The sequence below is a fragment of the Anas platyrhynchos genome, chromosome 5 (assembly GCF_047663525.1).
Source record: "Anas platyrhynchos isolate ZD024472 breed Pekin duck chromosome 5, IASCAAS_PekinDuck_T2T, whole genome shotgun sequence".
NCBI classification, from domain to species: Eukaryota; Metazoa; Chordata; class Aves; order Anseriformes; family Anatidae; genus Anas; species Anas platyrhynchos.
The window spans coordinates 7,456,282-7,479,377 of record NC_092591.1 but is presented as its reverse complement, the minus strand read 5'-3'; the positions used below and the strand labels follow the sequence as shown (position 1 = coordinate 7,479,377).

The window sequence follows — 23,096 nt, the reverse complement described above, 5'->3', positions numbered from 1 at the left end:
CTGGTTCATTTTAATATTTCTGTGGCTATCTCTAGCCTCAAGCTTTCTGAGGAAGATCAGAAAAAAGCTGGTTGGCATAAGTCTTGCTTTGTATCTTCCTGCAGTTGTACAGTACCAAGTGAGGAAGTATTACAGAACACCCTAGCATAGGGGAGAACTGACACTTAAGAGAATGCAGTTATGCTATTTCAAGCCAATTTATTGAGGACTGCACAGGATTCCTCCTTGCTGTGCTAACTGCAAGGATTTATGTGGAGCTACTGCACAGGATTCTACTTGCATAAGGTAAGAATTTCTATGATAATCAATTCTGCAACTTGAAGAGATTGTTGTGGTTGTTGCCTTATTAAGGCCTTCTTGTCAAAATTTAGATGATCAGGATGTTAATCCCATGGACCACAAAAACGTTTGATCTGTTGGTTATTAGTTTGTTCTAGTTAACTGTTGTAACAGATAACACACTTTTTTTTTTTGTCTCAGCATCTTCAAAATGATCTTTAAAAAGCTCCAAAGGATAAACCCAAAAGAAAATATTGTGAAAGCCTCACCTGCGCTTTCAGGTGACCCTGCCTGAGCACGACGGTTGGACCAGATGGCCTCCAGAGGTCCCTTCCAACCCCAACTGTTCTGTGATGCTGTGAGATGTAGATCAGCTGCAATTGTGTATTGTCTTCCTTGCTCTTTCTGTGAGACTGTAAGATCACAAGAGTGGACCAAATACAGGAAAAATAGGTAAACTACATCAGTACAAATTATCTTTAATAGCCCCTTGATGTAAGTTTAACCACAATTTGTGTGTAGATTATGTCTAATCTGATTTTGCTAGATCATTAGTTTGTGGAAAGTCATTTTGGTTAAAAGTGAAGTTCCTCACTAAAATTGTAGATCTACAGTGCCCTAGGAATTGTCCCTATTTCTCCATTTTACATGCTGTAACATAGTGTAAATGTTTATGCAAATGACTTATTCTGACCTTTATTCTGAACCTTCCTGAATTGCGTGGCAAATACTTAATTTACAGATTGTTTTAGGTAGAGCATGAAGAAGCCCTACACGTGGCTCGTATGCTTGGCTTTTCATACCCCCAATATTCTGGTACCACTCCTGGCCACCCCTACCTTCTGGGACCAATATTCTCTTCTGTCTACACTATTGTTGAAGGTGGATCATATCCTAAAGAGAAATATTTTTTGTTTTCTTTTTAACTATATAAAACATTTTTTAGGTTTGGGGAAGGTTTATAATCTTACTATAGTTTTGTTTTCTTAATGTATATTGAAGAAACTTGTGTGGGAGTCAAACATTTCTTAATCTCAGGAAAAAAAAAAAACACTTTATGCTGCCATAAAATCTGCGAGAGGCTGCTGTTCATACAGATCCTTCATAATGAGATTCAGAGAAGCTTAAACAACAGTAAACTCCTCAAGAGAATTTCACTTCTGTGGATGTTACCCTAAACATGTTAGCTCAGCATTACTAATGCATTTTGTTCTACTCCAGAAAACCCTAAAAGTTAGCGATAGAAAACAGCAATTTTACAATATGTGAAATTTCCTGCAGCTGGAGTCTGATTCCGCCTTTCATGGGTGGTGAAGTAATAATTTCCTGGTTTTGTTTAAGTGGTCACTAACCTGCCAACAAAGCATTTTTCTTCCCTCTCATGGACGCCTCCTACTTCTCATCTACTTTTCTCCTTTCTCTCTTCAAGTACCTTAAAAGAGCAGCATCCTGCTGAGCTTTACAGCCTTACTTTATGCCTGGTGGTACGCTGTAGCACATGGGTCCTTCAACTCTCACCAAAGAGCCTTCACGTTCTATACTGATTTCCTTCATGAGGTCATCTTCTGCAGAGGCAGGTATCTCAATCCCATCTTAAAACTCTGTGGCTGTTCTGAGATATGTGGAGCAAGGCTATAGATGAGAAATAGCATGAAAGAATGTCACTAGGGCATTGTGTAAGGAAAAGGGGGGGAAAAAGTGTAGGTAAGGTAATATGTTGGCATGTGGAAGAGAAAAAGGACGTGGGAACAGGTAAGGGGAAGAACAAAAGGGATCGGGAAGTAGGCTGAGGAAAATATTGAGAGTTGGGAACAAGATGAGCTGTTGATGCTTTGCCATTTTCATAACAACATTAGGGTTAGGAACAAAATAAATTCCATCTTGATAGTCTTTTAGTACCTTTTGTAGTTGTGTTTTTTTTCTCTGCTTGGTTTTGCTTCTTTCCTTAGATGACATGCAATTACATATGGGTATAGTTTGAAAAGGGACTGGTTAGTCTCATGAAGTTGAATATTGGGGAGCTAATTTGGCTTGGAAATCGTGATCATATGGTAGCTACAGAACAGTCCATTGTCTGCACTACTCCTAGTGCAGCTTGATTCCAGGTAGCCTCAGATTTGTTTGCAGACAGATTAAGGAAGGAAGTGTTCCTGTAATTTTCTAAATAAAGATAAAAATAAAAAAATCTAACATTTTTTCCCCTTACATGTGTGAGGCTAATTAAATTTCATAGCAAGTATTTGAAGAAAGTATGTTGTAATTCCATGTCAGTTACAAACAGAAAATTTAACTGTAATACTTAATCCATCACGTTTTATCATCTCTCCTAGTGTTTTAGTAGCTATATTTGGATAATTCCTGCTGTAGAGAATTCAGTCCTAGTGACTAATCATGTCCACAACTGCTTTGGGAAGATAGCCAACAAAAATGCCTATATAAAGAGTTGCTTTGCAGTTGCTAATCTCGTGCTGTTAAGCAAAGGGATGTAATCATATTTGCCTTGCACAGAATGATTACATTCCAGAACATGTTGACCCAGATTTCTACTAACCTGCAAAGACTTTTTAAGCTGGAAAGTTAGAAAGTCTGTTACTTACGCTTTCCCTAGTTAGCATCTACTTTAATCATTCATTTTTTGGTAATTTACTGTTTACAGCATTATTCATGTAACGGTTACTGATTGCTTAATGGTTATTGCTGTAGACTACAGTGGATCAGTTACAGATGCTGGAACTATAAATTAAATGAAGCTGTTGCTCAAATGGACACACGCTGCTTTAAGAATGATTTTCCATGGGCTAATGTCCATCAGACAGAATGCAGTCTGACAATTTTTATAAGTCTTGAAGGGGTAAAAGTTGCCGGCATCTTTAAGACAGTGGTAAAAGCACAAAGTGAACCAGTTTAGCATTCAGACTGATTTCATACTAATGCTAATTAGTGCACTGCATTGTGCTTGGCTTGCAGCAGCAGCAGTTCTTTTCTGGTGCCTTGGCCGTGTGACAGTATTGGTATTGTGTCTAGACTTCATGCATAACCTCACTAATATGTAGCTGAAAGAAATTAAAAATTATAGTCAGGTTTGGTTATTTTCATTTACAGGCATGTTCAGGTGTCTTTTTTTTTTTAACATCTCGTTGCTGAGATTTTTCTTGTCAGTGCAGATAAATGTCTATTAAAAAATTATCTACAAGACATTTTAGTTATGCAAAACAATATTGATGATACAGCGGTTTTTAAATATGTATCTGCTCTGAAGATCTTGCGCTTCTCTCTCTTGCACAGACTTGAACGTTTGTGGGCCTAGTCTTACATAATTGATCTCATCATCAACCAGTTTCAGTTAGAAGACCAGACCTTGAACCAAAGACCAAGATGGTAACTCGCAACGATGACAACAAAAAAAGTACAGCATGTGGAATCCGACAAATAACATCCATTTTCTTTAAAAATAATTAAATAAATAAAAATGCCAGAAACGAATGGGTAACAGATTTCATCTGTTTCATAATACATGTCAGTGGTGTGTTAGGAACCTCACATATCAATCTGTTGGCTTGATAATGAGAGTGTCAATAAAAGCCATGAAGGGAAATAGTTCAAGCTAAGCTATCCTCTTTAGCATAAAATTAGAGCTATCCTCCTCTGTACAAATACAAAAAGGGCAGAGAATGCTATCAGATGAGCCCTCTCGGTGGTCTCTGGCTACCAGTTAGATGGAGGACTCCTGCTGTTACTTCCACTTTAATCTTTCTGCCTTCAGGGAAGGCATAAGGAGTCCTTGCCACTAACTAAATGGCCAATTAAAAACAAATCTCAACACATGTACACCCATAGTATGGGTGATCAGAAGGGGGAGAAGATCAGAATACCTGTCTGCGATCAATCTGTTTCTTGTATCTGAACTATTCCTGGAACACCAGATAGCCTTTTAAGGGTAGTTAGAAAATAGTTGGGGAGGCTGAGGATGAGCCCACACTGCATGGCCTTAATTTTCCCATGTTCAACAGGATCATCTATGAAATCTTAAACTGGTATCCTGTGCAGATTATGAGTAAATGCTAGCATTTCTACCAATAGTAGCATTTGCTGATATAAAAAAAATACTGCAGAAAAGAGATGACAGCCCTTACTAGAGGATGCAGAAAGTTAGCTTTGGTTCTCTGAAGTCAGAAACTCGTAGCTCTGAGCTAAACTTCAGTAAATGGTGTCTTTATTAAACAGCTTGACTTTTCTTTCAAAATCCCCTTTGATTGTTGTATATAATTAGAGTACATGATTTGTTTTGATTTATTCATCACTAAGTGGCAACTAAACATCAAAATACCATCAGTAATCCAGGAGCTTGATAATCAGTCATAATAAACTTGTGTCATTTTACAGTTTCTCTCAAGTTCTGTTTCTCTTGACTTCTGCAGGTGTATCTGCAAAATGTGCTGTAGAGGAAATCAAATTGAAACACAAGTGAGATGTAACATTTCAAGATGTTCTAAATCAACACTCCTTTTGAGCAAATCTCATTATCTGTTAGTACTTAACCTGCAAAAATCTGCTGAAGGAATTATGTTCATTGATTCCAGGTATGTAACAATTTGTCTATGTACATATGCAGATTAATTACTAATTGCTTCAATGTACTAGTTGGCATAGCTGGCCAAAATATACTATAACATAAATAATCTTTGCATGCTGGAGTGAGCATACAATGGAAGAAGAGACATTGTATGAAGCAGAAAAGTATGAAGAAGTTTATACGATAAAAACTTCATTGTATGTATTTATTTCATAGAATCATAGAATATCCTGAGTTGGAAGGGAACCATAAGGATCATCAAGTCCAACTCCTGGCACCGCACAGGTCTACCCAAAATTTTAGACCATGTGACTAAGTGCACAGTCCAGTTGCTTTTAGAATTCAGACAGGCTTTTTTTAGATAACCAAGTGGTTAGCATACCACTGCTTGATTTGATAGACCTTGCCTGAGTAGTTACAAGTAAAACTGCAACTGGCAATATTAATAGAATTATCAAGCCTTACCAACATTATTTGACAGAGAGTAACTGAAAGTATTTTCAACTTTAATTGAAAGTAATTTCATATACATTTAGATATTCTCATTTCTTTTCCTGCTTTGAGTGCTATATGTTAAATAACTAAAAGTAATGGAGCTTTCATTCTCCATTCCTTTTTAAATTCAGCTTTACTGGGGGGGGCAGAAACACTTTTCAGTGACCTGTATTTGAGAGAACACAACCCAAGGACAAGTTAAAAAGCAGGATACTAAAAATATTTATGGTGTGTTATGGTAATGTCTAGAAGTTGCTGGGCACACCTGGGGACAGTCATGTGCAAGCATACAGCAAAAAGTTCCTGTTCCAGAGAACTTACTGTTCGAGTGCTTGGTCCTAGACTACATGACACTGAATGTCAGCTTTGTCTAGACAGCTTCGCTTTCTTTTAAGGTGGGAATCATAAAGATGCCTTTCTAAAAACATGTTTTAAGTTCTTTCTGTAATGTAACTGTCAAGAGTTACAAGCGATCTCCAGAGCAACTGCCATGCAATTACTGTGGTGAACTTCACAGATATATTTCTAATATATATTGTGACTCAGTTCCTTCTGTAATATAGCTGGATTCATCTGGGAGTACTGAATACCAAATGTGAGGCAGTGTAACTATGTCATTCCAGTTGATCTTGCAGCTGTTTTCGCTATGTGAACAATGAACAGAAGGTATTTGTTGAATTTGTGGCAATACTAACCAGCCTGGGAAACTCAGATGGAAAGCTATTGACTAAAAGTATTTCTCACTGTATTATTGACATTAACCATACTGCCTTAAGTATTATAATGTTTTAAATTGAAGATTATTTTCAATGAAACAATATAAATCTTGTTTTTGACATCTTCAGAAAAAGTGATTACAGTGCTGGACAATGGTTGGACTTTAGCAGGAGTAGCATTCACAACAACGATGGGAAGTATTTACTCTGAAAACTATGCACGTAATTTGTGTCTTTGTGCTTTGTTGTCATGTGTTTAGGCATTTCAGGAGGAAAAAAAAAAAGGGTCCCCAAATGAACTAGAGCAAAAACTAACAAAACAAACAAAAAAAGGGCACTTCATGGCAGTTGATGAATTGGTCTGTCCTCTGTGATACCTCCTTGACGAGCAGTTTTCTGTCAGCTGTGCACCTGAGCCTCCTCGTGAATACAAATAGCTGTATTAAATCTGGTTCGAATAAACCATTTAAAGAGCAGACTTTAATAATTCACCTAGATTTCACCTTAATGTTATCTGAAATGCAAATTGAGCATCTCACAATTTTGCAGTTATTACAGAGAATGGTATGAGGGTATTATCTTCTGATAGATTATAGTGCTGGTAGGTACTAAAACCAGCAATAATTACACTGGAGTATGTAGAATTAATTAAAATTTTGCACTGTAGTGTCAGGCGACTTAAATGTCAGTACTTTGAACTAGCTTTGGACTGATGTTCTGCTTATGTGTTAGGAGTTGAGTGCCATTAAGCTGAAGCAAAAATTATGTTTTTAAATAATGTTTTGTGGTTATTACCCATGTGACCTGATCTCATTACTGGATTTAGTTGAAGCTCCGTTTTGTCTTGCTAGAAAAATAGAGTAAGTCCAAATATTTGTATTTTTAAGTTTAAAAATGCCCGTGGAAATCAAACATGAAAATATTAACATGTTTAAAGATGTTTATTGAAATAATGCATTTATTAAAAAACTAAGACGTTATCTATGACATCGATACTATTATGCATAACTTACAGAAATTGTCAAAAAAACAAACAAAAAAATATAATGTGAAGAGGTACAAAATAAAGATGCAAACGGTATTTCTCATTAAAGTCCATTTATTATACTTGTCAGGGCTGGACAATTCGACTAATATTTTGATGACTGAAGGACGAACTGCTGTCCGCCCTTAGGAAGAGGTTATTAGCCAATTAAAAGGTCTTTTTTTTTTTTAATTTTTTTTTGGTGTGGTTCCCGATGCCGCCCCCCTCCGCCCCGACACCGCCTCATGGCGGCGCTGCCCCGCGGCCTCCCGCCCCTTCCTGCGCATCACTTCCCGCCCGGCGCACAAAATGGCGGCCGGCGCGGCGGGCGGGGCGGCCAATGGGGTGGCCGGGGGGGGGGCTGCGGGGGCGGGGCTCGTGGCGTGCGCGGCTCGCGGCGTGCGCTGAGGTGAGGGGCGGAGGGGGGGGGGGGGGCGCTGAGGGAGGCGGTGATGGAGGGGCGCTGATGGAGGGGCCCTCCTGGGGCTGCGCTGCCTCTTGCCTCAGCCCGAGCTCCCCTCCAGCTGTGTGACAGCGCTGCTGTCCGTGCTGCTGGGCTCCTGTGAATAAAAGCACGCGTGTTCGTGTTGGTGCTCGGGGGGGCAGTCACCGCCCGGGTTGCTTGGGGGGCTTCAAGCGTCCTGAGGGGGGCTCTGACCCGGGGCTGCGCCCTGACCGCTAATTTTTTCTTATTTGAGGGGGAAGAAACTTGTTTTCTGTTCCTGAAGAGCAAAAGAGTACTTAAACTACTGTAAAAGATGTAATGCTTATGCCTTTACACGATAATTTGTATAACCAACGGGTGTTTTGGAATACGTTGTGCTACAGAACTTAACTTCTTCCTGTGGAATATCGGGAGTGGAATTGTTAATATTGAGTCATGTCGAGGACTATCATGGTTATAACACTATCATTCCAAATTCACTTTCCCTACAAACTTATATTCAGAAGGATCCAGAAACGTGAGATCTTCTCTTAGTATGTCACGTCTTGGGTCTGTAAGAAGTTTATTCTAGCAACTAAGCCCTGCTTTTGCCTTTTATTCCTTAATATTTCAAATGAATTTCCTTTTTGACAGTAATTATCAGATACAGAGAAATGTGGGCACAAAGCAGCTCCTGTAGGATAACTGGTCATCAAGAGTAACCAAAAAGATTTCTGTAGCATCCCGGCAATTGCTTTCTGTGTGCTGATTTTACAGAATACTTCTTTAAAGCTTACACATAGGCTTCTGTTTATTGAAAAGTTAGAAAACAGAGTAGTTTCATACGTTTTCCTCTAAATACCTTTTTATGGGGGTTGGGAGCAGTCCTGTAGGGAAGGTAGACCTGGTCTCCTTAGTATGCTCCGTGTGTGTAGGCAGTGATGTGGGGCCTGGTCAGTAGCTTTTTAAATGCCCGAAGTACAAGGTGATTTTTATTTTTTTTTCTTCTGAATGAGTCTTGGGAACAAGGGTCCTTTTGCTGGGAAGCCCCAAGATCTGCTCTGTACCGACTGTGTGGGAGGGAGGTCTTGTGTGAAATGACTGCTGGCATTATGTGCTGGTAGCAATTCCCAGCTGGGCTCTGCAGCCTTGGCATGCTTTTACTGTAACTGTACAAACAACAAGATTTCTGAGCTTTTCTGAAAAAAGCAAAGCTGAAAGAAATCACTGCTGCCATGCTGATGGGAAGTTGCCAGTGCAGGATTCTAGGGCTTCATCTTAACTGGTGGATGAAAGACAATCTGTGTGGGTCAGCATCTCCCGTGTGATGACAGCTCTGTTAGGGGGCTTCACACAGCCATAAAGTGTTGAGGCTTGTGAATTTGAGACTTGGTCTGCCCTGGTTTTGGACATGGGTGTGTTTTGTGACTTGTAAGCATTTTAGGCATGAACTGGACAATGAAGGACGTAAGACAGGCAGGAAAAGCGTATTGCCTGTAGGCATGTGGGGTTAGGAAGTTCAGCCTTAGATGTGACTTCGCCTCTTCAGATTTTAGCTTGACCTGCTGTGAACTTCTCCCTTAACTCCTTCCCCTTCTCACGTTGCTGCACTGTCTCTTTTCTTTTAATGCAAGCTTACACAAATATTGCTGCTGTATTATCCTCGCTTATTTCCTCCTGTCGCCTTTTCCTTCCCTTTTCCTCCTGAAGCTGCAGGAAGGCACAGCTGAGCTGCAGCCCTGCACACTTCCAAACCAAGCAGTGTTCTTGCTGGTTCAGCGCAGGCTTAAGGGTACTTTGCTGACCGGTGGGTTGCTGCGTTCAGCACGTAAAGGTGAACATTGTCAGTGCAGTCTGCAAAAGAAACTCAGAGCATTGCATTTTGGGTTAAATAGGTCCGAAAGTAACTGTGATGCTTGGATGTGACCAACTCTAGAGTGTTGTATTAGCTTCTAAATCAAATGGGAGGAGGGAAGATTATGAAATGGTGTGTAGGAGATTGTTGCTTTGTTAGATAAAGCTTTAAACTGGAAGCGAAGGATGCCTCACGCTGAGATCTTATCTCTAGTTCAAATGTCAGTAATTTGGTTGAAATACTTCTATTTTATCTTAGCTGATATTTTACTGAGAATTTTGACTAAAAATATTTTGGTGAGAACAAAACAAAAAATGGGGGCAGACAGCTCACTGGAAAAATAAACCAATCTATAACACTGGCTCAAATTGCTGGACAAGTACTGAGTAGTTTTGTTAGGCTATTCTGAACATCCCAGCTTTAGAATGTATTTTCTATGCCCTTTCTAGGTCGTAGGGGATATACAAGCATTTTCAACGTTCAAAATATTTTGTAAGTAGTGGAAGGAAGCAAATACAGCTATGCAGCTGTCCATTTTGACAAGTTCACATTAATATTTTCTTAAAAACTCATGGATCTGACAAATTTGGGTTATTTCATTATGCCAGATGTTCAAGTCCAGAAGGACTATTGCATGATCTAGTCTGATCACCTTTGCAAGACAAACTGTACTGTAGCTTATATCCATTACACCCTTGACATAAATTTATGTTCCATTTTGAGGTGAACTTAATGTTTAGTTTCAGACTAAAAGTTGCAACAGAAGAAGGAAAGAAAATATTTTCAAACCTATTAGTCCATATTGGTTTTGTAATTTTGAGTAATTATTTGTAATTTGTGACTTCTTGCTTTGTCAGACTTCACTTTGCTTACTATTTTTTCATTCTCTAGTTTTTCAGCTGTTCTGGTAAATGAGAACCCACTGCAGAATGAAAACTAAGGGATTCCGGAAATCCTTTTCCTGATAAAGCAGATGAAGCTGTGAAAAAGCAGTGGTGCACTAAAAAACTCAATTCTTACACTGAATTAAACTAACTCATTCAAAAAGCTTTAAAATTACTTTTTTTTTTTTTTTCTATATTGTGTTTGTGTGTAACACTGATTCAGTTTGAAAATGTTGAATATCTCCTTTTTGCACTTCCATTTTGCTTTAGGATGGAGGAACGTGCATATGGTCAGTACCTGTAGCCATTACTGAAATTTTTTCAGCAGAATCTTATCTTTGTTTTTGAGTTATCAGCAACTTTTTTTCTTGCTTCTTTCTGCAGCTGGACATAACTTGTGATCTTTTTCCCTCATGCCTGTTATTCCTTGGCAAATCTTTCCTGTTGCTTAGCTTCCCATTAAAAGTAAGATGTAAAAGTGGTGTCTGGTTGGTAAGCAGAACTGACAAGCCAGCAGTAAAATGAAATTGGCAGATGGCTTGATAGCTGCGGCTATGCTGGTGGTACCTGGAATGGGAAGCTCAGATGCTGAAGATTTTTCAATAATTTGAGGATCTTTTAGTAATAAGCTTGTACTTATGTTTGTTGCTGTGGGAATGATTGAGAACTGGAGTTAAGTGCTGTTATTCCCTTGAGCAATCAGAAGGGACGAGCAGATGGCTGGGAGAGCAGGAATTCCTGTTCAGAAACAAACATTGCTCTTTTACGAGCAGACCTGACTTACTCAAGCTTTTCAAACAATTTGTGGGGGATTTCTTGAGGTAAGTGAATTTGATTTTAGCTTATTTTAGTTTAGTTTAGTTCTCAATAAATTTAAGGAGGTAAATGACCTGATTATGAATGAGGAAATGGATTTAAGGAAAAATGCATTTAAGTGCTTTAATATCTCAGGTAAATATTACCACACTGGTATGTTTATCAAATATTTTTGCTTCAGGAGTGTTTGTGGGACCCAGGCGTGAGCCTCTCAGACTGAGAGGGGCATGGTTCTTCCCCCTGTCATAATAGAAAATTTAGTGATGGGTGTTTCTGGACTTCATGCTTCTGGGATGCTTAAAGAACAAATACACATGTAAAAGTCACTCAGTGTGTGCTGCTTTGTGTGTTTGTTAGAAATACCAGATCTGGATCAGAGTTGTGCAGGAGTGTAACTGTGATCCATGTGTGTTCCCTACACCTCAGGGCATTCTGGTTCTGTGAAGTCTGGAAGACCGAGAGCTCTGAATTAATTTCACAAAATGAGACTTGTGAACAGCCTGCAACTCAGCCTGATTTGGGAAAAGAAAAGTCGCAGCGCAGTTGAATTTGAGGTGGTGTTCTTCTTGGGTTTTTGAGGCTCCACAGCTATATATGAAAGCTGTGATTTTTTTGATTACTGTTCTGATTTGAGGTTCTTTGGTTTTTAAAAGGGAAAAAAAAAGTTGGGAACCAAATCCTGTGGCTTGTAGTACTTCAGACTTATTTCCTATGTCTTACACTGCAAATTTAGTTTTTATTTCTTTTTAATGTCACTCTGTCAAGGAGATGATCAGATTATCGTAGTTAAAAGAGTGGAGGACCACATAGAAGTAACAAGAAGAGTAAGAGCTCTCCAGTGAACTGCATGGTCCACAGCCGAGCTGCGGGCGCTGAGTGATGGAGCTGGCTGACTGCTGGTCATGGGTGACATCCAGCGGGCTGAGTGCGAAATAACACATCCTGCACGCGTTGGGAGCCCCAGCTCCGTGGGGTTGGCTGCGTGTGGCTGTTTGGGGGCACGCTCAAGCCCTCGGGCTCCTCTCCCAACAATTTCAAGGGTTTGTGGAGGGAAACCCATCGTCAGCTGGGAGTTGGGTGCTGGCTGTGTGCCTGCCTGCCCTCTTGGTGCGGGTTCAGTGCTGCTTCCGAACTGCCCATGAGCAACTGTTGCTGGCTGGCAGGAGGTTTGGTGTCCTCCAGAAAGAAGAACTGATGAGCCTGCTTATCTCGCAGCTGCTCGCCTTTCAGTCGGCTTTCCTGTTTGTGCAGGGACGGTTGTAGGTGCCAGGCTGACGAGGCTATGAAGTAGATAAAGCCAGCCAGACTTTTTTGCCCCCACTGTTTCAGTTGGAAACTCTTGACGGTTAAACTTGATTAAAATTTCTGCTCTAATTTTTATTTATGGTCAGTTTATAGTCTTAAATTGCTGTGCCAGTATTGTTCTTCAGCAGTTCCCCTCCCTACCCAGCACTTACTCCTTTGATGTATGGGGAGATAGTAATCGTGTGCCCTCTCAGTCTCTGTCTCTGCCAAACTATACAAGACAAAGTATCCCAGCTACGTCTTGTAAAACAAACAGTCCATTCCCTGGATCATCTAATCTGTCCTCTTCTGCTCTTGATTACAGTTTAGTTATCAAGAAATTGGCTTCAGCAATGAGTCCTGCTGGCAGCCTGCCGTGACCCTGCAAAATTTGGAGTGACCAAAGCGTTGAGAACAAGTAGGGCTTGAGAGCGGGGTTATTAAAATGCACGAAACTTTTGACTTGCCTTTTTGTCCTTGTCTTGTTTTAGAACAACATTTTCCACTGACGATGTTGGAAAGGTCTCTGTGGATCTCTGGAAAGTAAAAATTTCCTTCGTTGGTTGTAAAAAGCATGTAGTTTCTGTTCGGATTTGCCAGTGCACTTGGTGCTTCAGCATCTTTTATATGGAGACGGGAAGGTAAATTCTCTTCAATAGGATAGTCAACATAGCTCCAAGACCTTCTATTTCAGCCTCTTCCATCCTGCTGTTGTCACTTAGATGGCCTCTTTTTCCTTTTGTCTGCTACAAAGCATTGAAAATTGAACCTAGAGCATGGTAATGGTTCACCAGAGCCTGCCAGCTGTCAGGCTCTGCACAAAGGGCATGTTTTGGAAACTGATAGCCCGTGAGCTGCCACAGGCATGCAAAGCTCTCCGCTTTCTCCTGTTTGATAGTGGAGAGGCTCTGACAAATCATCTCGGTGTGGTGCTGTTCTGGATTAGCTGAAAGCTGTGGGACGTGGCTGGGGAGGATGCCTGAGGGAGCTGTGCGTTCCTGGGGAAGCAGACGAGGAAAACAAGGAGATGCCATTTCCCCTGCTTAGGCTCTGCAGTTTGCTTGCACAATGCACCTAGAACCAGGCACAACGGTGCTGGCAGCGTGGTAGCAGACTGTCTTGCATGTGACAATGTAGTGGCCACATCTGTACCTGCAGGGGAATATTTCTGATCAGCTCACCGGCAGCATCCTTAGTGAAGATGTGAGCTGTAGTAGATGATTTGAGCTTGTTTTTTTTAAGAAAAGTATCCTGAAAGCATAATAGCCTCGTGTTTTGACGCATGTGTGTATTTAAGCTAAATTGCTGTTGTGAAAGAACTTCTAAAATATCCTGGTAAATAAAGCGTTTTATCTTATTATAGGTGTTTTGGCACCAACGTGTGGTAGCAAGAGCTATTTTTCCTGCTGTAGCGAAGTTTCTTTATATCCTTTTATTCTGGTTGCTGCTAAATTTAGGCTGAAATTTCCCAGGCTTCCTGTGGTGTAGAAACAAATTCCTTGGAAGAATTTCAGCAGAATTTACTAATCCCTGGGAAGGCTCTTCTCATTTCCAGTTTCTCACACGAGGCAAGTGGCAGTACCTAATTCAAGGGAAATAAATGCTCTTATTTCTGAGCCGCTGAATTCTTCATGCAGCAGCACAAGTAATTTTTTCTCTCCGCCTTTCCCTGTAGGGTGGATCTTTGGGGTTGCCCGCTCGTGTGGTGGTTTTGTTTGGTTTAAAATGGCACTGAAGGCTGTCGCTCCTGGAGTCCTGTGCTGTGATCCCAGACTTGAAAGGGCATTGAAGAATTTCTCAACTGGGGAATTGGAGAGTGCATCGCAGCATTCTTGTGACTTCTACTTTTTGTCTGGTAGCACAGACATTCAGAACAAGGCTTCTCTTTGAAAGTCTGCTGCTGGCTGCACTTATTAAGGCTTCTGTACCTGGCTATTATGAAGTAGGCAAATACCATCTTCATTTCACTGATTAAGAAAGGAAAGAGTGAATGTTGTGGCTTGCTGGGAACTCCTCAGTAAGCTGCTCTTCTAGGATTGGGACTGGAAAGTGTTTGAAGGCCAAAGTCTTGTCCAAATCCAGCCTTCCACTCAGGTACGTGGCATCGTTCCTGCCTTCCTTCCCTGTGAGATGGCTGTCTTGGCGTGTAGCTCTGATGCCAAATCACACACCTTGCTGTGTCTTCTACCAAAAGCAAACTGTGTTAGTGAGAAGGCAGGTGAGAAATAGTTCAGAGGAAGCTGTGGGCCTTCTCTTAGCTGGTAACAGTTGTGTTGTGGAAGTGTGAGTGGAGACAAACGTGACGCTGCACCCAGCAGCACATCGCACCCCGTGAGTCTGCTTTGCAGCTGGCTCCGTGCAGAGGGATGAGTTCCCTCTCCCCTGTCCTGTGCTGGTGGCCATAAGAAGTCAGGTCACTTGGTGTCTGCAGTGGGACGTGCTCACAGGAGAGAGGAAATGACTTCTCTACGGTCCTTGTGCTTTGAGAGAAGCACAGATGCAGAAGGCTGAGACTGGGATTCCCTTCGAGGTTTTCAGCAGCCGGGTGACGAGCCGTGGTGACATTACAGACAGGCACCGGGACAGAAGGTGCTGTGCTGTGAGGCTGGGAGCTGCCAGGTGTGCCTGGGGGCTGTGAGTGCTGCTGTTAGCACAGCGCTGGGACCGTGCAGGCTGCGGGAGCTGCTGGGTGCACATCGCCTGCCCTGCGGTCTGCCCGCGGTGCTAGCTGGCACCCCACGTCCCTCCCTGGGTCAGAGGTTGTTAGAGAAAGGGTCAGCGGCACAGAACCAGCTGCGATTCCCTGCTGGGCAATTTCTCTTACTTTAGAGGGTGATGTGGATGCTTCACCACTGGTGCTGTCTGTGTGCTGGGCTAGAGGGCACTTCGGGTGCTGATTGTGCCTGGGGGAGAAGGAAGGAGCTGTGGGCATGATCCTACCTTGGATGTTTGCTCCGGTCCAAAGATGAGGGCCCAGCACTAGGACAGTTTTCCTGGCAGCTCTTGCCTGTCTCCTGGCATCCGCCTGAGGCTGTGAGTGTGCGATTCACATTTAGATTTGCTTTTGCAGGGAGTTCGTAAATAAAATATTCTTTCCAAAAATAAAGCAAGGAGAATAAATATCATTTACAAGATAAATGCCCTGGTAACGGTATCCCTGTTTGTCATTTAATCTTTCCTTGGGCATGTTTGGGTCTGCCGCCCTAAAATAGGATTGCTTCCGCTGCAGCACCTCTCAGCTTGGTCTGGGAGTAGCCAAGAGAGTAAAAGAGAGCGTCTCCTATCCTCCCGTTACTCCTTCTCCTTTTGCTGGACCACCTCAACGTGTGGATGCAGTTACAGCCTCTGCCTGGGGAGGTCACTTCTGAGAAACCTCCCTCAATGATCAGATCCAGCTGCTCGAGTGGTGGCAGAGCTCTCACTTTGCTGCCCCTCTGTTAGCAGGTCTGTGTCACCAGCATGGGAGCAGAACAGAGAAGATAAAAAATGGAAGAAACTCAAATTTGTTTGAAATAAGGGTTGACACTTGTTCTGGAGTAAGTAGCTTAGTTGTCTGGGCATCAGATTTTAATAATTCTAATGTAAATTTGAAGCCAAAATGAATAATTTGAGCATTTTTACAATTTGTACAGTATTTTCTGGCTTAAATTATTTATTTACACATTTTTTGTGCATCCAGTGGATATTAGGTTATTCTACACTTAAATTTTCTTTTGGTTCGTGAACTTTTATCATTAAGCTTTCACTCACTGAAGTTTAGATACTGATGTGTTGTACTTTGAACCTGAGGGCATGCCTCAATTTTTAAAATCTTCACCTGCCTCCCCCATATTTTTGTAGGGTTGGATATGAAATCAGGATAGGTCTTACTATTGTGAATGCAAAATCTTCCACCAACAAACTTATTCAAAAGTTTTGTTTCAGTGGAGATATTCAAACTGTGGATTTTGATTTCTGCTTTTAAAATCAAGCTTAGTCAAATCCAAAAGCTGTTCTCTCTGTGAATGTCTGGTATAATTGAAAAAGAGGCCTTGTTCCCGTACGCCACGACTGTTTGTGCCCTCAAAAGATGAGTACCCAAATACTGCAGTTTCCTGTCCTGTTGTTGCTGATTCTTAAAGCCTAAAGCAGCAAGGTCCTGTGACCTTTCCCTTTGCTCTCTGCTCATTCTGATTCATGTTTTTGCTCTCAGCAGTACTGGTGTTTAAGGCTATGTCCTTGGTTCTCTGTTCCAGCTACGGATTCCATTCCTGAACAGGATTGTAGCCCTCAAGTCTGTGCTGGAGGGAAGGTAGGATGAAATTGAGTTCATGGGATGCAGAAAGTTCATTAGCCCTGTTGTTTTTTGTTCTTTTCGTAGACTTGGGCAGTCATTTGTATCTTTTTCCTACTTTCTGTTCCCTTGATGTAATATTTTTCTCTGTGCTACAAATGCAAAACTGATGAGTTTTTTTTTTTTCTTGCTGTGCTTTATTTGGAACCTACGTGTAGCTGATCTGAAAGGATGAAATAATTCTGGCAGTTTACGTCTTGTCTCTGCACTTTAGCATAGCCTCTTGTGCATCTTAGTCCCTTCCTGCGTGGTGGGCTGAGTGCTGTTCTCTTTGCCTTAGCAAAGGCTTTATGGGAACGCTGGAAAAACACCTTATCTTGCTGCTTTGGTAAAAATAACAAAATCAGCCCCGGGAGCTTGTATCCTGCAGAAATTATGCATGCCTGATGGGGTTTGTGCGCTTCCCCTCAGTGCTTAGATCGTTTGGCTGATCCATCTTCTGCTGTGAAGTGGTGCCAGCGAGGAGAGGTCTCCGAAGACGTTTTGCATTAGTGAAGTGCAGCGTGCTAATGCGTCTCCTCCACCGACGCTGTGCTTTGCATTTTAAAACAAACCCGCAAAGCACACGTAGCCTCGCCTGCGTGAATTGCTCCCGCTGTCCGGGGCTTCAGGTTTAATCCTCGTTTGTTCTTGAACTTTCAATAATCATAAAAATAAAGGGAGGGCCTCTTAGCATTGTTTATAGTAGGAAAGAGCGGTGCAAGATTTCATCTACTGTTCAAATCCCTTGCTATTTTTGGTATTTGACCTCTGCGGAGAAGATTGCCAAACCTACAGGTTGTTTTCATTTTTATTACGCGCGTCTCTTCTCTCACAAGTTACTCTCGTGTATTGGCTCAATCTTTGAGGCAAAGTTCCATTCCTTCCATGTTTCCCATGGTGGTTTTCAGAGGTAATTTTATGTTCCTATATGCTGTTGAGCTAATGTTCCCTTTCAGAATTGAGACCTATGCAATTTCACAGCATCTCATGTGCAAAACTAAAAGGAGAAGGAAAATTGCTTATGAATTGCTGATTTATTTTTTCAAAAGCTTTCTGGATTAAAAAGGACTCAGGAGCCTGTTGGCTTGAGTTTAAACTGCGATATTTGGAGTGGTACACAGAGAGCCCAGCACTACGTGCTCAGACAGAATGAGAGGTTTAGTTAAAGGGTGGCTTTGCCTTGCTCGGGCTGCAGGTGAGGGATGCAGCAGCAGTTTGGGATGAGGAGCGGCACCACTGCGGGTGGCGGTGGGCGTTGGTTTTGGGAGCAGGTGACTGGTGATAGCCAGATGCTGCAGCCAGTGCATGTACTTGTGTAAATGCACGTGGTGTTTATTGCTTTTCCTGGCACGTTGACAGCGCTGCGTTTTGTCTGCGGTAAGACTGTACTCAGTAGGTCCAGACCGTGGGCCTCTGTGAGGTGGAATAAAGGAAGAATCTGAACTTAAATCGACTGCCTCATGCCCACAGCACCGGCCCAAACCTCTTCTTTTACAAAGGCCTCTCTGCCCTTTCTGCTGAGACAGGAACGGCGCAGCCTCTGAGCCCTGCAGCTTGCCAAATTGATCCCTGTGATGGCAGTTGTGCTGTGTCCAAACTGTGCCATGCTGTGAAGAGGCTGCTCGGTGACTGACCCAAACCAGGTGCCTGGGTTGTCGAAGTTGGAGTGCGCGAGGCTAAACCACCGTGCTTGTGCTTCCCTTCTGCGGCGCGGAGCAGTGTGTGCTCTGCAAGTGGCAGCACTCCAACGCATCGTTATCTCCTATTGTGTTTGGAAGACCATTGTTTCCTATTTGTCTCATAAATTTAACGGAGATCCTATTCCTGCCATTTAAACTTTCCCATCAAAATACAACAGCGACTTCCCCTCCTGCAGAGGAAGGGCTGGCAGCTACACCCTGAAGTTTGAGCATGAGTTGTTTATATAACCTTCAATCACAATTTCATAATAGTCTGAAGACTTTCTTGCTCAGGCAGACATTTTACTGAGTTTTTAGCAGAAACCTGGCTGCCATCAATGCGCTATTACGGCTTCTTAGTTGTTGCAGTGGAAATAGGATTGAGAACTGTACCCTCCAGCCTCCTGATGATACATAAATTGCACATCTATCTGGAAAACATGAAGTGTTTGCTGGTACTTTAACCTAGCTGTACCTGCGTCATTTGGGAGTGAAAGCTGAGGAGCTATCTTGGGCTAATTTTATTTCCCAGCGAGTATTATTAAATCTGGATGAAACATGGTTCTGCAGTCTGGCCTTTCACAACTTCCGAGAACCTGCAGAATTCCCTCACCCTCCTCTGACGTCAAAGCCCTGACACGAGAGTTGCAGAAGCTGCTCCCTGAGTAATCTTCCTTTATCACAGCCGGTAATACTGAACTACTGCAGCTTTCTTCCCAAATGGACAGCGTTTGTCAGGAATGTGTCTGAGCTTGCTTGGCCTTCTGAGTATAAAAAAAACAGGTCTCAATATTTTGAGCTTGAAGCTTGGGTCGGTCTGGAAAAATACCTTTTTCTAACAAAATTTACAGACCGCACCCCAAATTTTCTGTAAGTGTGGCAGTGCAGGATAGCTGGCTTATAAAAAAAACAAAAGCAAAACAAAACTCCTTTTTCCATGTTCAAGCACGTGCTTGAAACTGCATTTTATTGGAAGCTGCTGTTGTGATTCTTCAGACTGATTTGATTCTTCAGATTAAGTAAAAGCTGTCATTATTAATAATATTGTTAATCATAAAATATTCTAGATTTTTAAAATTTCAATTAATTTCCATGGAATTTTAATAATTTTGTAACTTTCTTGCAATTCTGTCTCTTGACATCGTGTTATGATTTTTCGAGTTACCTTATTTAGCCTGACAAAAACACTGTTACAGTGCTACGTGGCGATTTTTCAGAAATGAAGTTCAACAAATCCAGATAAAATTGGGCCTTAGCCTTGCATCCCGCTGAGCAAGTGGCGTTTGACAGCAGCTGCCTGCTTTTGGTTCTGCTAAAAGCTTGTTCCATTTGAGGACAGACCCGGAAAAGTGGGTAAGAAGTAGGCTCCGTGGGTAGGTTGTACACGAGCTAATGCCAGAAAACTTGTTGAAATTCTTCTTGGAGGGGAAAGGAGTTTCCACAGGATGTCTGCATTTTATGGCAAAAATTACTTGTAGATGTGCTCTGAAAGGCGGCTTTGATGTAGGAGATTAACCTGGGACCTCGCTGTCGGGATATTACCCAGTTGAATAGCCTCAGCACATTATTTGTGACTTGGGAATTAAGCTTTTATGAGTGTGCCTACTTAAGCTGTTTTATAAGAATTTGCTCATTTGTCACACGGTGTGGTGAATATCTGTGGGCGCCTAACAGGAGCGAGGAAAGCAGAACCTTGAAACTATGAACAACAGGGTTAAATAAAAACAAAACAAACGCAGAATGCAGTTTTGTCATGGCAACTTTTCCTTTGTTGCTGGTCTCTCTTGGAACATTAAAATGATTTGCCAAAACCAAGGAATCGTGGCAACTTGCTCATTCTATCCCTAAAAATCCAGCCTGAAGAATTAGGAGGAAAAATTGATAGGACAGCTGGAAAAGTTTGAGGATCTCTTCCCGCATTCTGGCCTGTCTGAGTTCTCTTTGGTTTCTAACTGAATGTTCTCAAAAAGAATCCATCTGTGTATGTGCTGGGCACTGACCTGGTTCTTAAGGCAATAAGGAGATTTTTTGGATACTGCTTTACCCATATTTACGTTAGCTGAAATACCTACAACTGAGAACATCAGAGTTGACCCCCTGAACTTACTGATTCCTTTTTTTTAACACAAAAGAGTAGTCTGATTGACCCTGTAATTTGGACAGGAATCATCCATGTGGATGGTTATGCCTCCTTTCCATACCCCAGCCACGTCTTTTTGTTGAAAAATGGTCAAAGTTTGTCAACTCTGATGGGGTTCAGAACACGGGGTTTGAAAACACCTGCTGTTTGTAGTGGTAAATACTGCATGTCAATTGAAACGTTTGAGGACTTTTTCTGACTCTGAATTGATGGAAGCCTTCCCCACAATTACAGAATTGAGTTTTCCTTTGTGCTGCAGGAAGGAGAACTTTTATTTTCCCAAGGACTCCTCATTCTTTGTGAGGGCTGAGAGAATATGTTTGAATGTTGCTTTTGCTTTGGAAAATTTTATACTTCTGTGTATCACCAAAATACTGTCTGTTTTGAGAAGAATTCAGTAATTCCTGATGAAGAACTGCCTCTGAAGGGAAGATTTTTCATATCCAGTTGCACTAAAAAAAAAAAAGAGGGTATGTGTTTTCTTTAGGAGTCTCAAGATGAGTGTGGGCTCTTAGGAGGTTTGATGCAAATGCCAAAGGTACTCAGTGCCTGCGAATTGTGGTGTTACCCTGCTGCCCATGTAGGTGGCCCATGGTACGCTTACTGGCGTTGGTGTGTGTCATTGGGCACCTGAACACTTGTACAATTTACCTCATCTGGCCATTTCAGGCTGTAGTTCTTAATTTTGTCTTGTTCTCTGCTTATGCTTTGTGCGGCTCTCAGTGGAGAAGTTAACCCAGGAAGGCTCTGCAGTTGTCCTGGTGGAGCTGTCTGTGGGCTGTGCCTGCTAGCAGACAGAATTGTTCTTCAGGTGCTGATGATGCCTTTGCCTTTCCACTTGTGGAACATCGCTTTGCCACTTACTTCAGAAAAACAATAAAGCAAATGTAGCTAAATGACTCCTACAGCATTCACAAACAGACTGTGTAATCTTTGAAGGGGATTGTATGATGTAGTGCTTACAGTCAGGAGAGACTGAGCTCCTTTACTTGGGAAACCCTTGCTGGTTTTCTGTTTCTGTAAATGAAGTTGTACGCAGAATGTCAGGATAATCAGATTTGATTTCATTCATTACCTCTTTGCAAGAAACTTTTTCATATATATATATATAGATAGATAGATATATACATGTGAGTATATATATATATGTATATATATATATATATATATAAAAAGCTCATATATCAGAATTTTATAATTAAAACTTGGGTTTTATTTATTGCAGATTTTTGACAACGCCAGGAACAGCGTTTGAGATGTCTGCACTCGAGAAGATCGAGGAGCAGCTCGCCCGGCTGCGCATAGCGAAGCGTTCGGTGCTGAGGGAGGAGCCCGCCTACTTACTGGACATCGACGTTTCCCGCTCTGCCCCATCCGAGAGCGGTCGCTGCGTGGCAGTTTCGTGTTCCAACCAGTCCATTAGGCTGTATAACAGGGAAACATTAAACTTCCTGCGGGAGTACAGTAGCCGTCCTGGGATGCTTAATGGAGTCAGGTTTGCGCACACGTGTGACAGCCTGGTGTTCTCTGCGTGCAGCGATGGCACAATAAAATGTTGGGATATTCGTTTAGCGGCTCAGAAGGCTGTGCAGATATTTAGTGGCTATCCTTCCAACGTCTTTATCAGTTTTGATATCAATTGCAATGATCTCATAATTTGTGCTGGAACAGAAAAGGTTGAAAAGGATACGTTTCTGGTGTTTTGGGATGCAAGAGGCAACACGGACTGTGCCGGCACGACTAGGGAACCCTTGGGAGTCTATTCTGAAAGTCACAATGATGATGTCACCAAAATCTGTTTTCATCCTGTCAAACCCAGTTGGGTAGTTTCTGGGTCAACTGATGGCTTGGTTAATGTGTTTGACATCGACAAGGACAATGAAGACGATGCTTTGATATCAACCTGCAATTCGGATTCATCGATAAGTTTTATTGGCTGGTCCGGGAAGGGTTACGAGCAGATCTACTGCATGACACACGACGAGGGATTTTGTTGGTGGGACCTTGCTCAGTTAGATACTGAAGAGCCCATAACTCTGCTGCGCATTCAGGACGCCAGAGACACGGTCTGTATTGAGAACGACAGCTTGAATTACCTGGTTGGCGGTGCGTACCACGAAAAGGCAGACAGACTCTTTCTTATTGGAGGAACATCAACAGGAAAAATTCACCTGCTGAGCTGCGGTGCTGATGGGCTGAGCCTGGTGGGCACCCTCGGTGGAGGACACTCGGCCACTGTTCGCTCTTTCTGCTGGAACCTGGCAGATGAGTCACTGCTGACGGGCGGGGAGGATGCTCAGCTGCTGCTCTGGAGGCCCGGAGCTGTGGAAAAGTCCCTCACAAAGAAAGAGACTCTGAAGATCGCTTCCTCTGTGCAGAAGAGAGTCAGGGTTCACAACAGCTCCTTCAAGAACAGGAAAAAGTGAAATTCTGAAAATAGGAGCCTGCTCCGTGGAGTTCTTCCATTTGTTTAGTCTCCTGGGCAATATGTGGCCGTTGCTTTATTCGGAGGTGCTCTGTGGAAAGAACCACGATGCTGAATTCTGCTTGGGAATGTACATCCATCATCAGATGAATGCCCCTTTTTTTTTTTTTTTTTTTTTTTTTTTTAA

General features: G+C 42.1%; 1 protein-coding gene across 3 annotated transcripts; it reads left to right on the top strand.

The window, feature by feature from the left end:
* Positions 1-1,708: 1,708 nt before the first annotated feature.
* On the top strand, positions 1,709-23,090 carry WDR89 (WD repeat domain 89). 3 transcript variants are annotated; one of them, XM_013102565.5, is made up of 4 exons: positions 1,709-1,856; positions 3,565-3,657; positions 4,698-4,859; positions 21,710-23,090. In XM_013102565.5, exons 3-4 carry the CDS (start codon positions 4,711-4,713, stop codon positions 22,908-22,910), a joined length of 1,350 nt encoding a protein of 449 aa, XP_012958019.4. In that variant the 5' UTR covers positions 1,709-1,856; positions 3,565-3,657; positions 4,698-4,710; the 3' UTR covers positions 22,911-23,090. The 3 variants fall into 3 exon arrangements, with proteins under 3 accessions (XP_012958019.4, XP_071894293.1, XP_071894292.1); XM_072038192.1 differs by lacking the exons at positions 1,709-1,856; positions 3,565-3,657; positions 4,698-4,859 and adding exons at positions 12,505-12,991; positions 13,714-14,444; XM_072038191.1 differs by lacking the exons at positions 1,709-1,856; positions 3,565-3,657; positions 4,698-4,859 and adding an exon at positions 12,505-14,444.
* The last annotated feature ends 6 nt before the right edge of the window (positions 23,091-23,096 follow it).

Excerpts from the sequence above, each read along its gene's own strand:
- WDR89 (XM_013102565.5), top strand. The coding sequence starts at position 4,711 with ATGTGCTGTAGAGGAAATCAAATTGAAACACAAGTGAGATGTAACATT. Across the intron at positions 4,860-21,709 it reads ATTATGTTCATTGATTCCAG|ATTTTTGACAACGCCAGGAA; the intron begins GTATGTAACAAT and ends TATTTATTGCAG.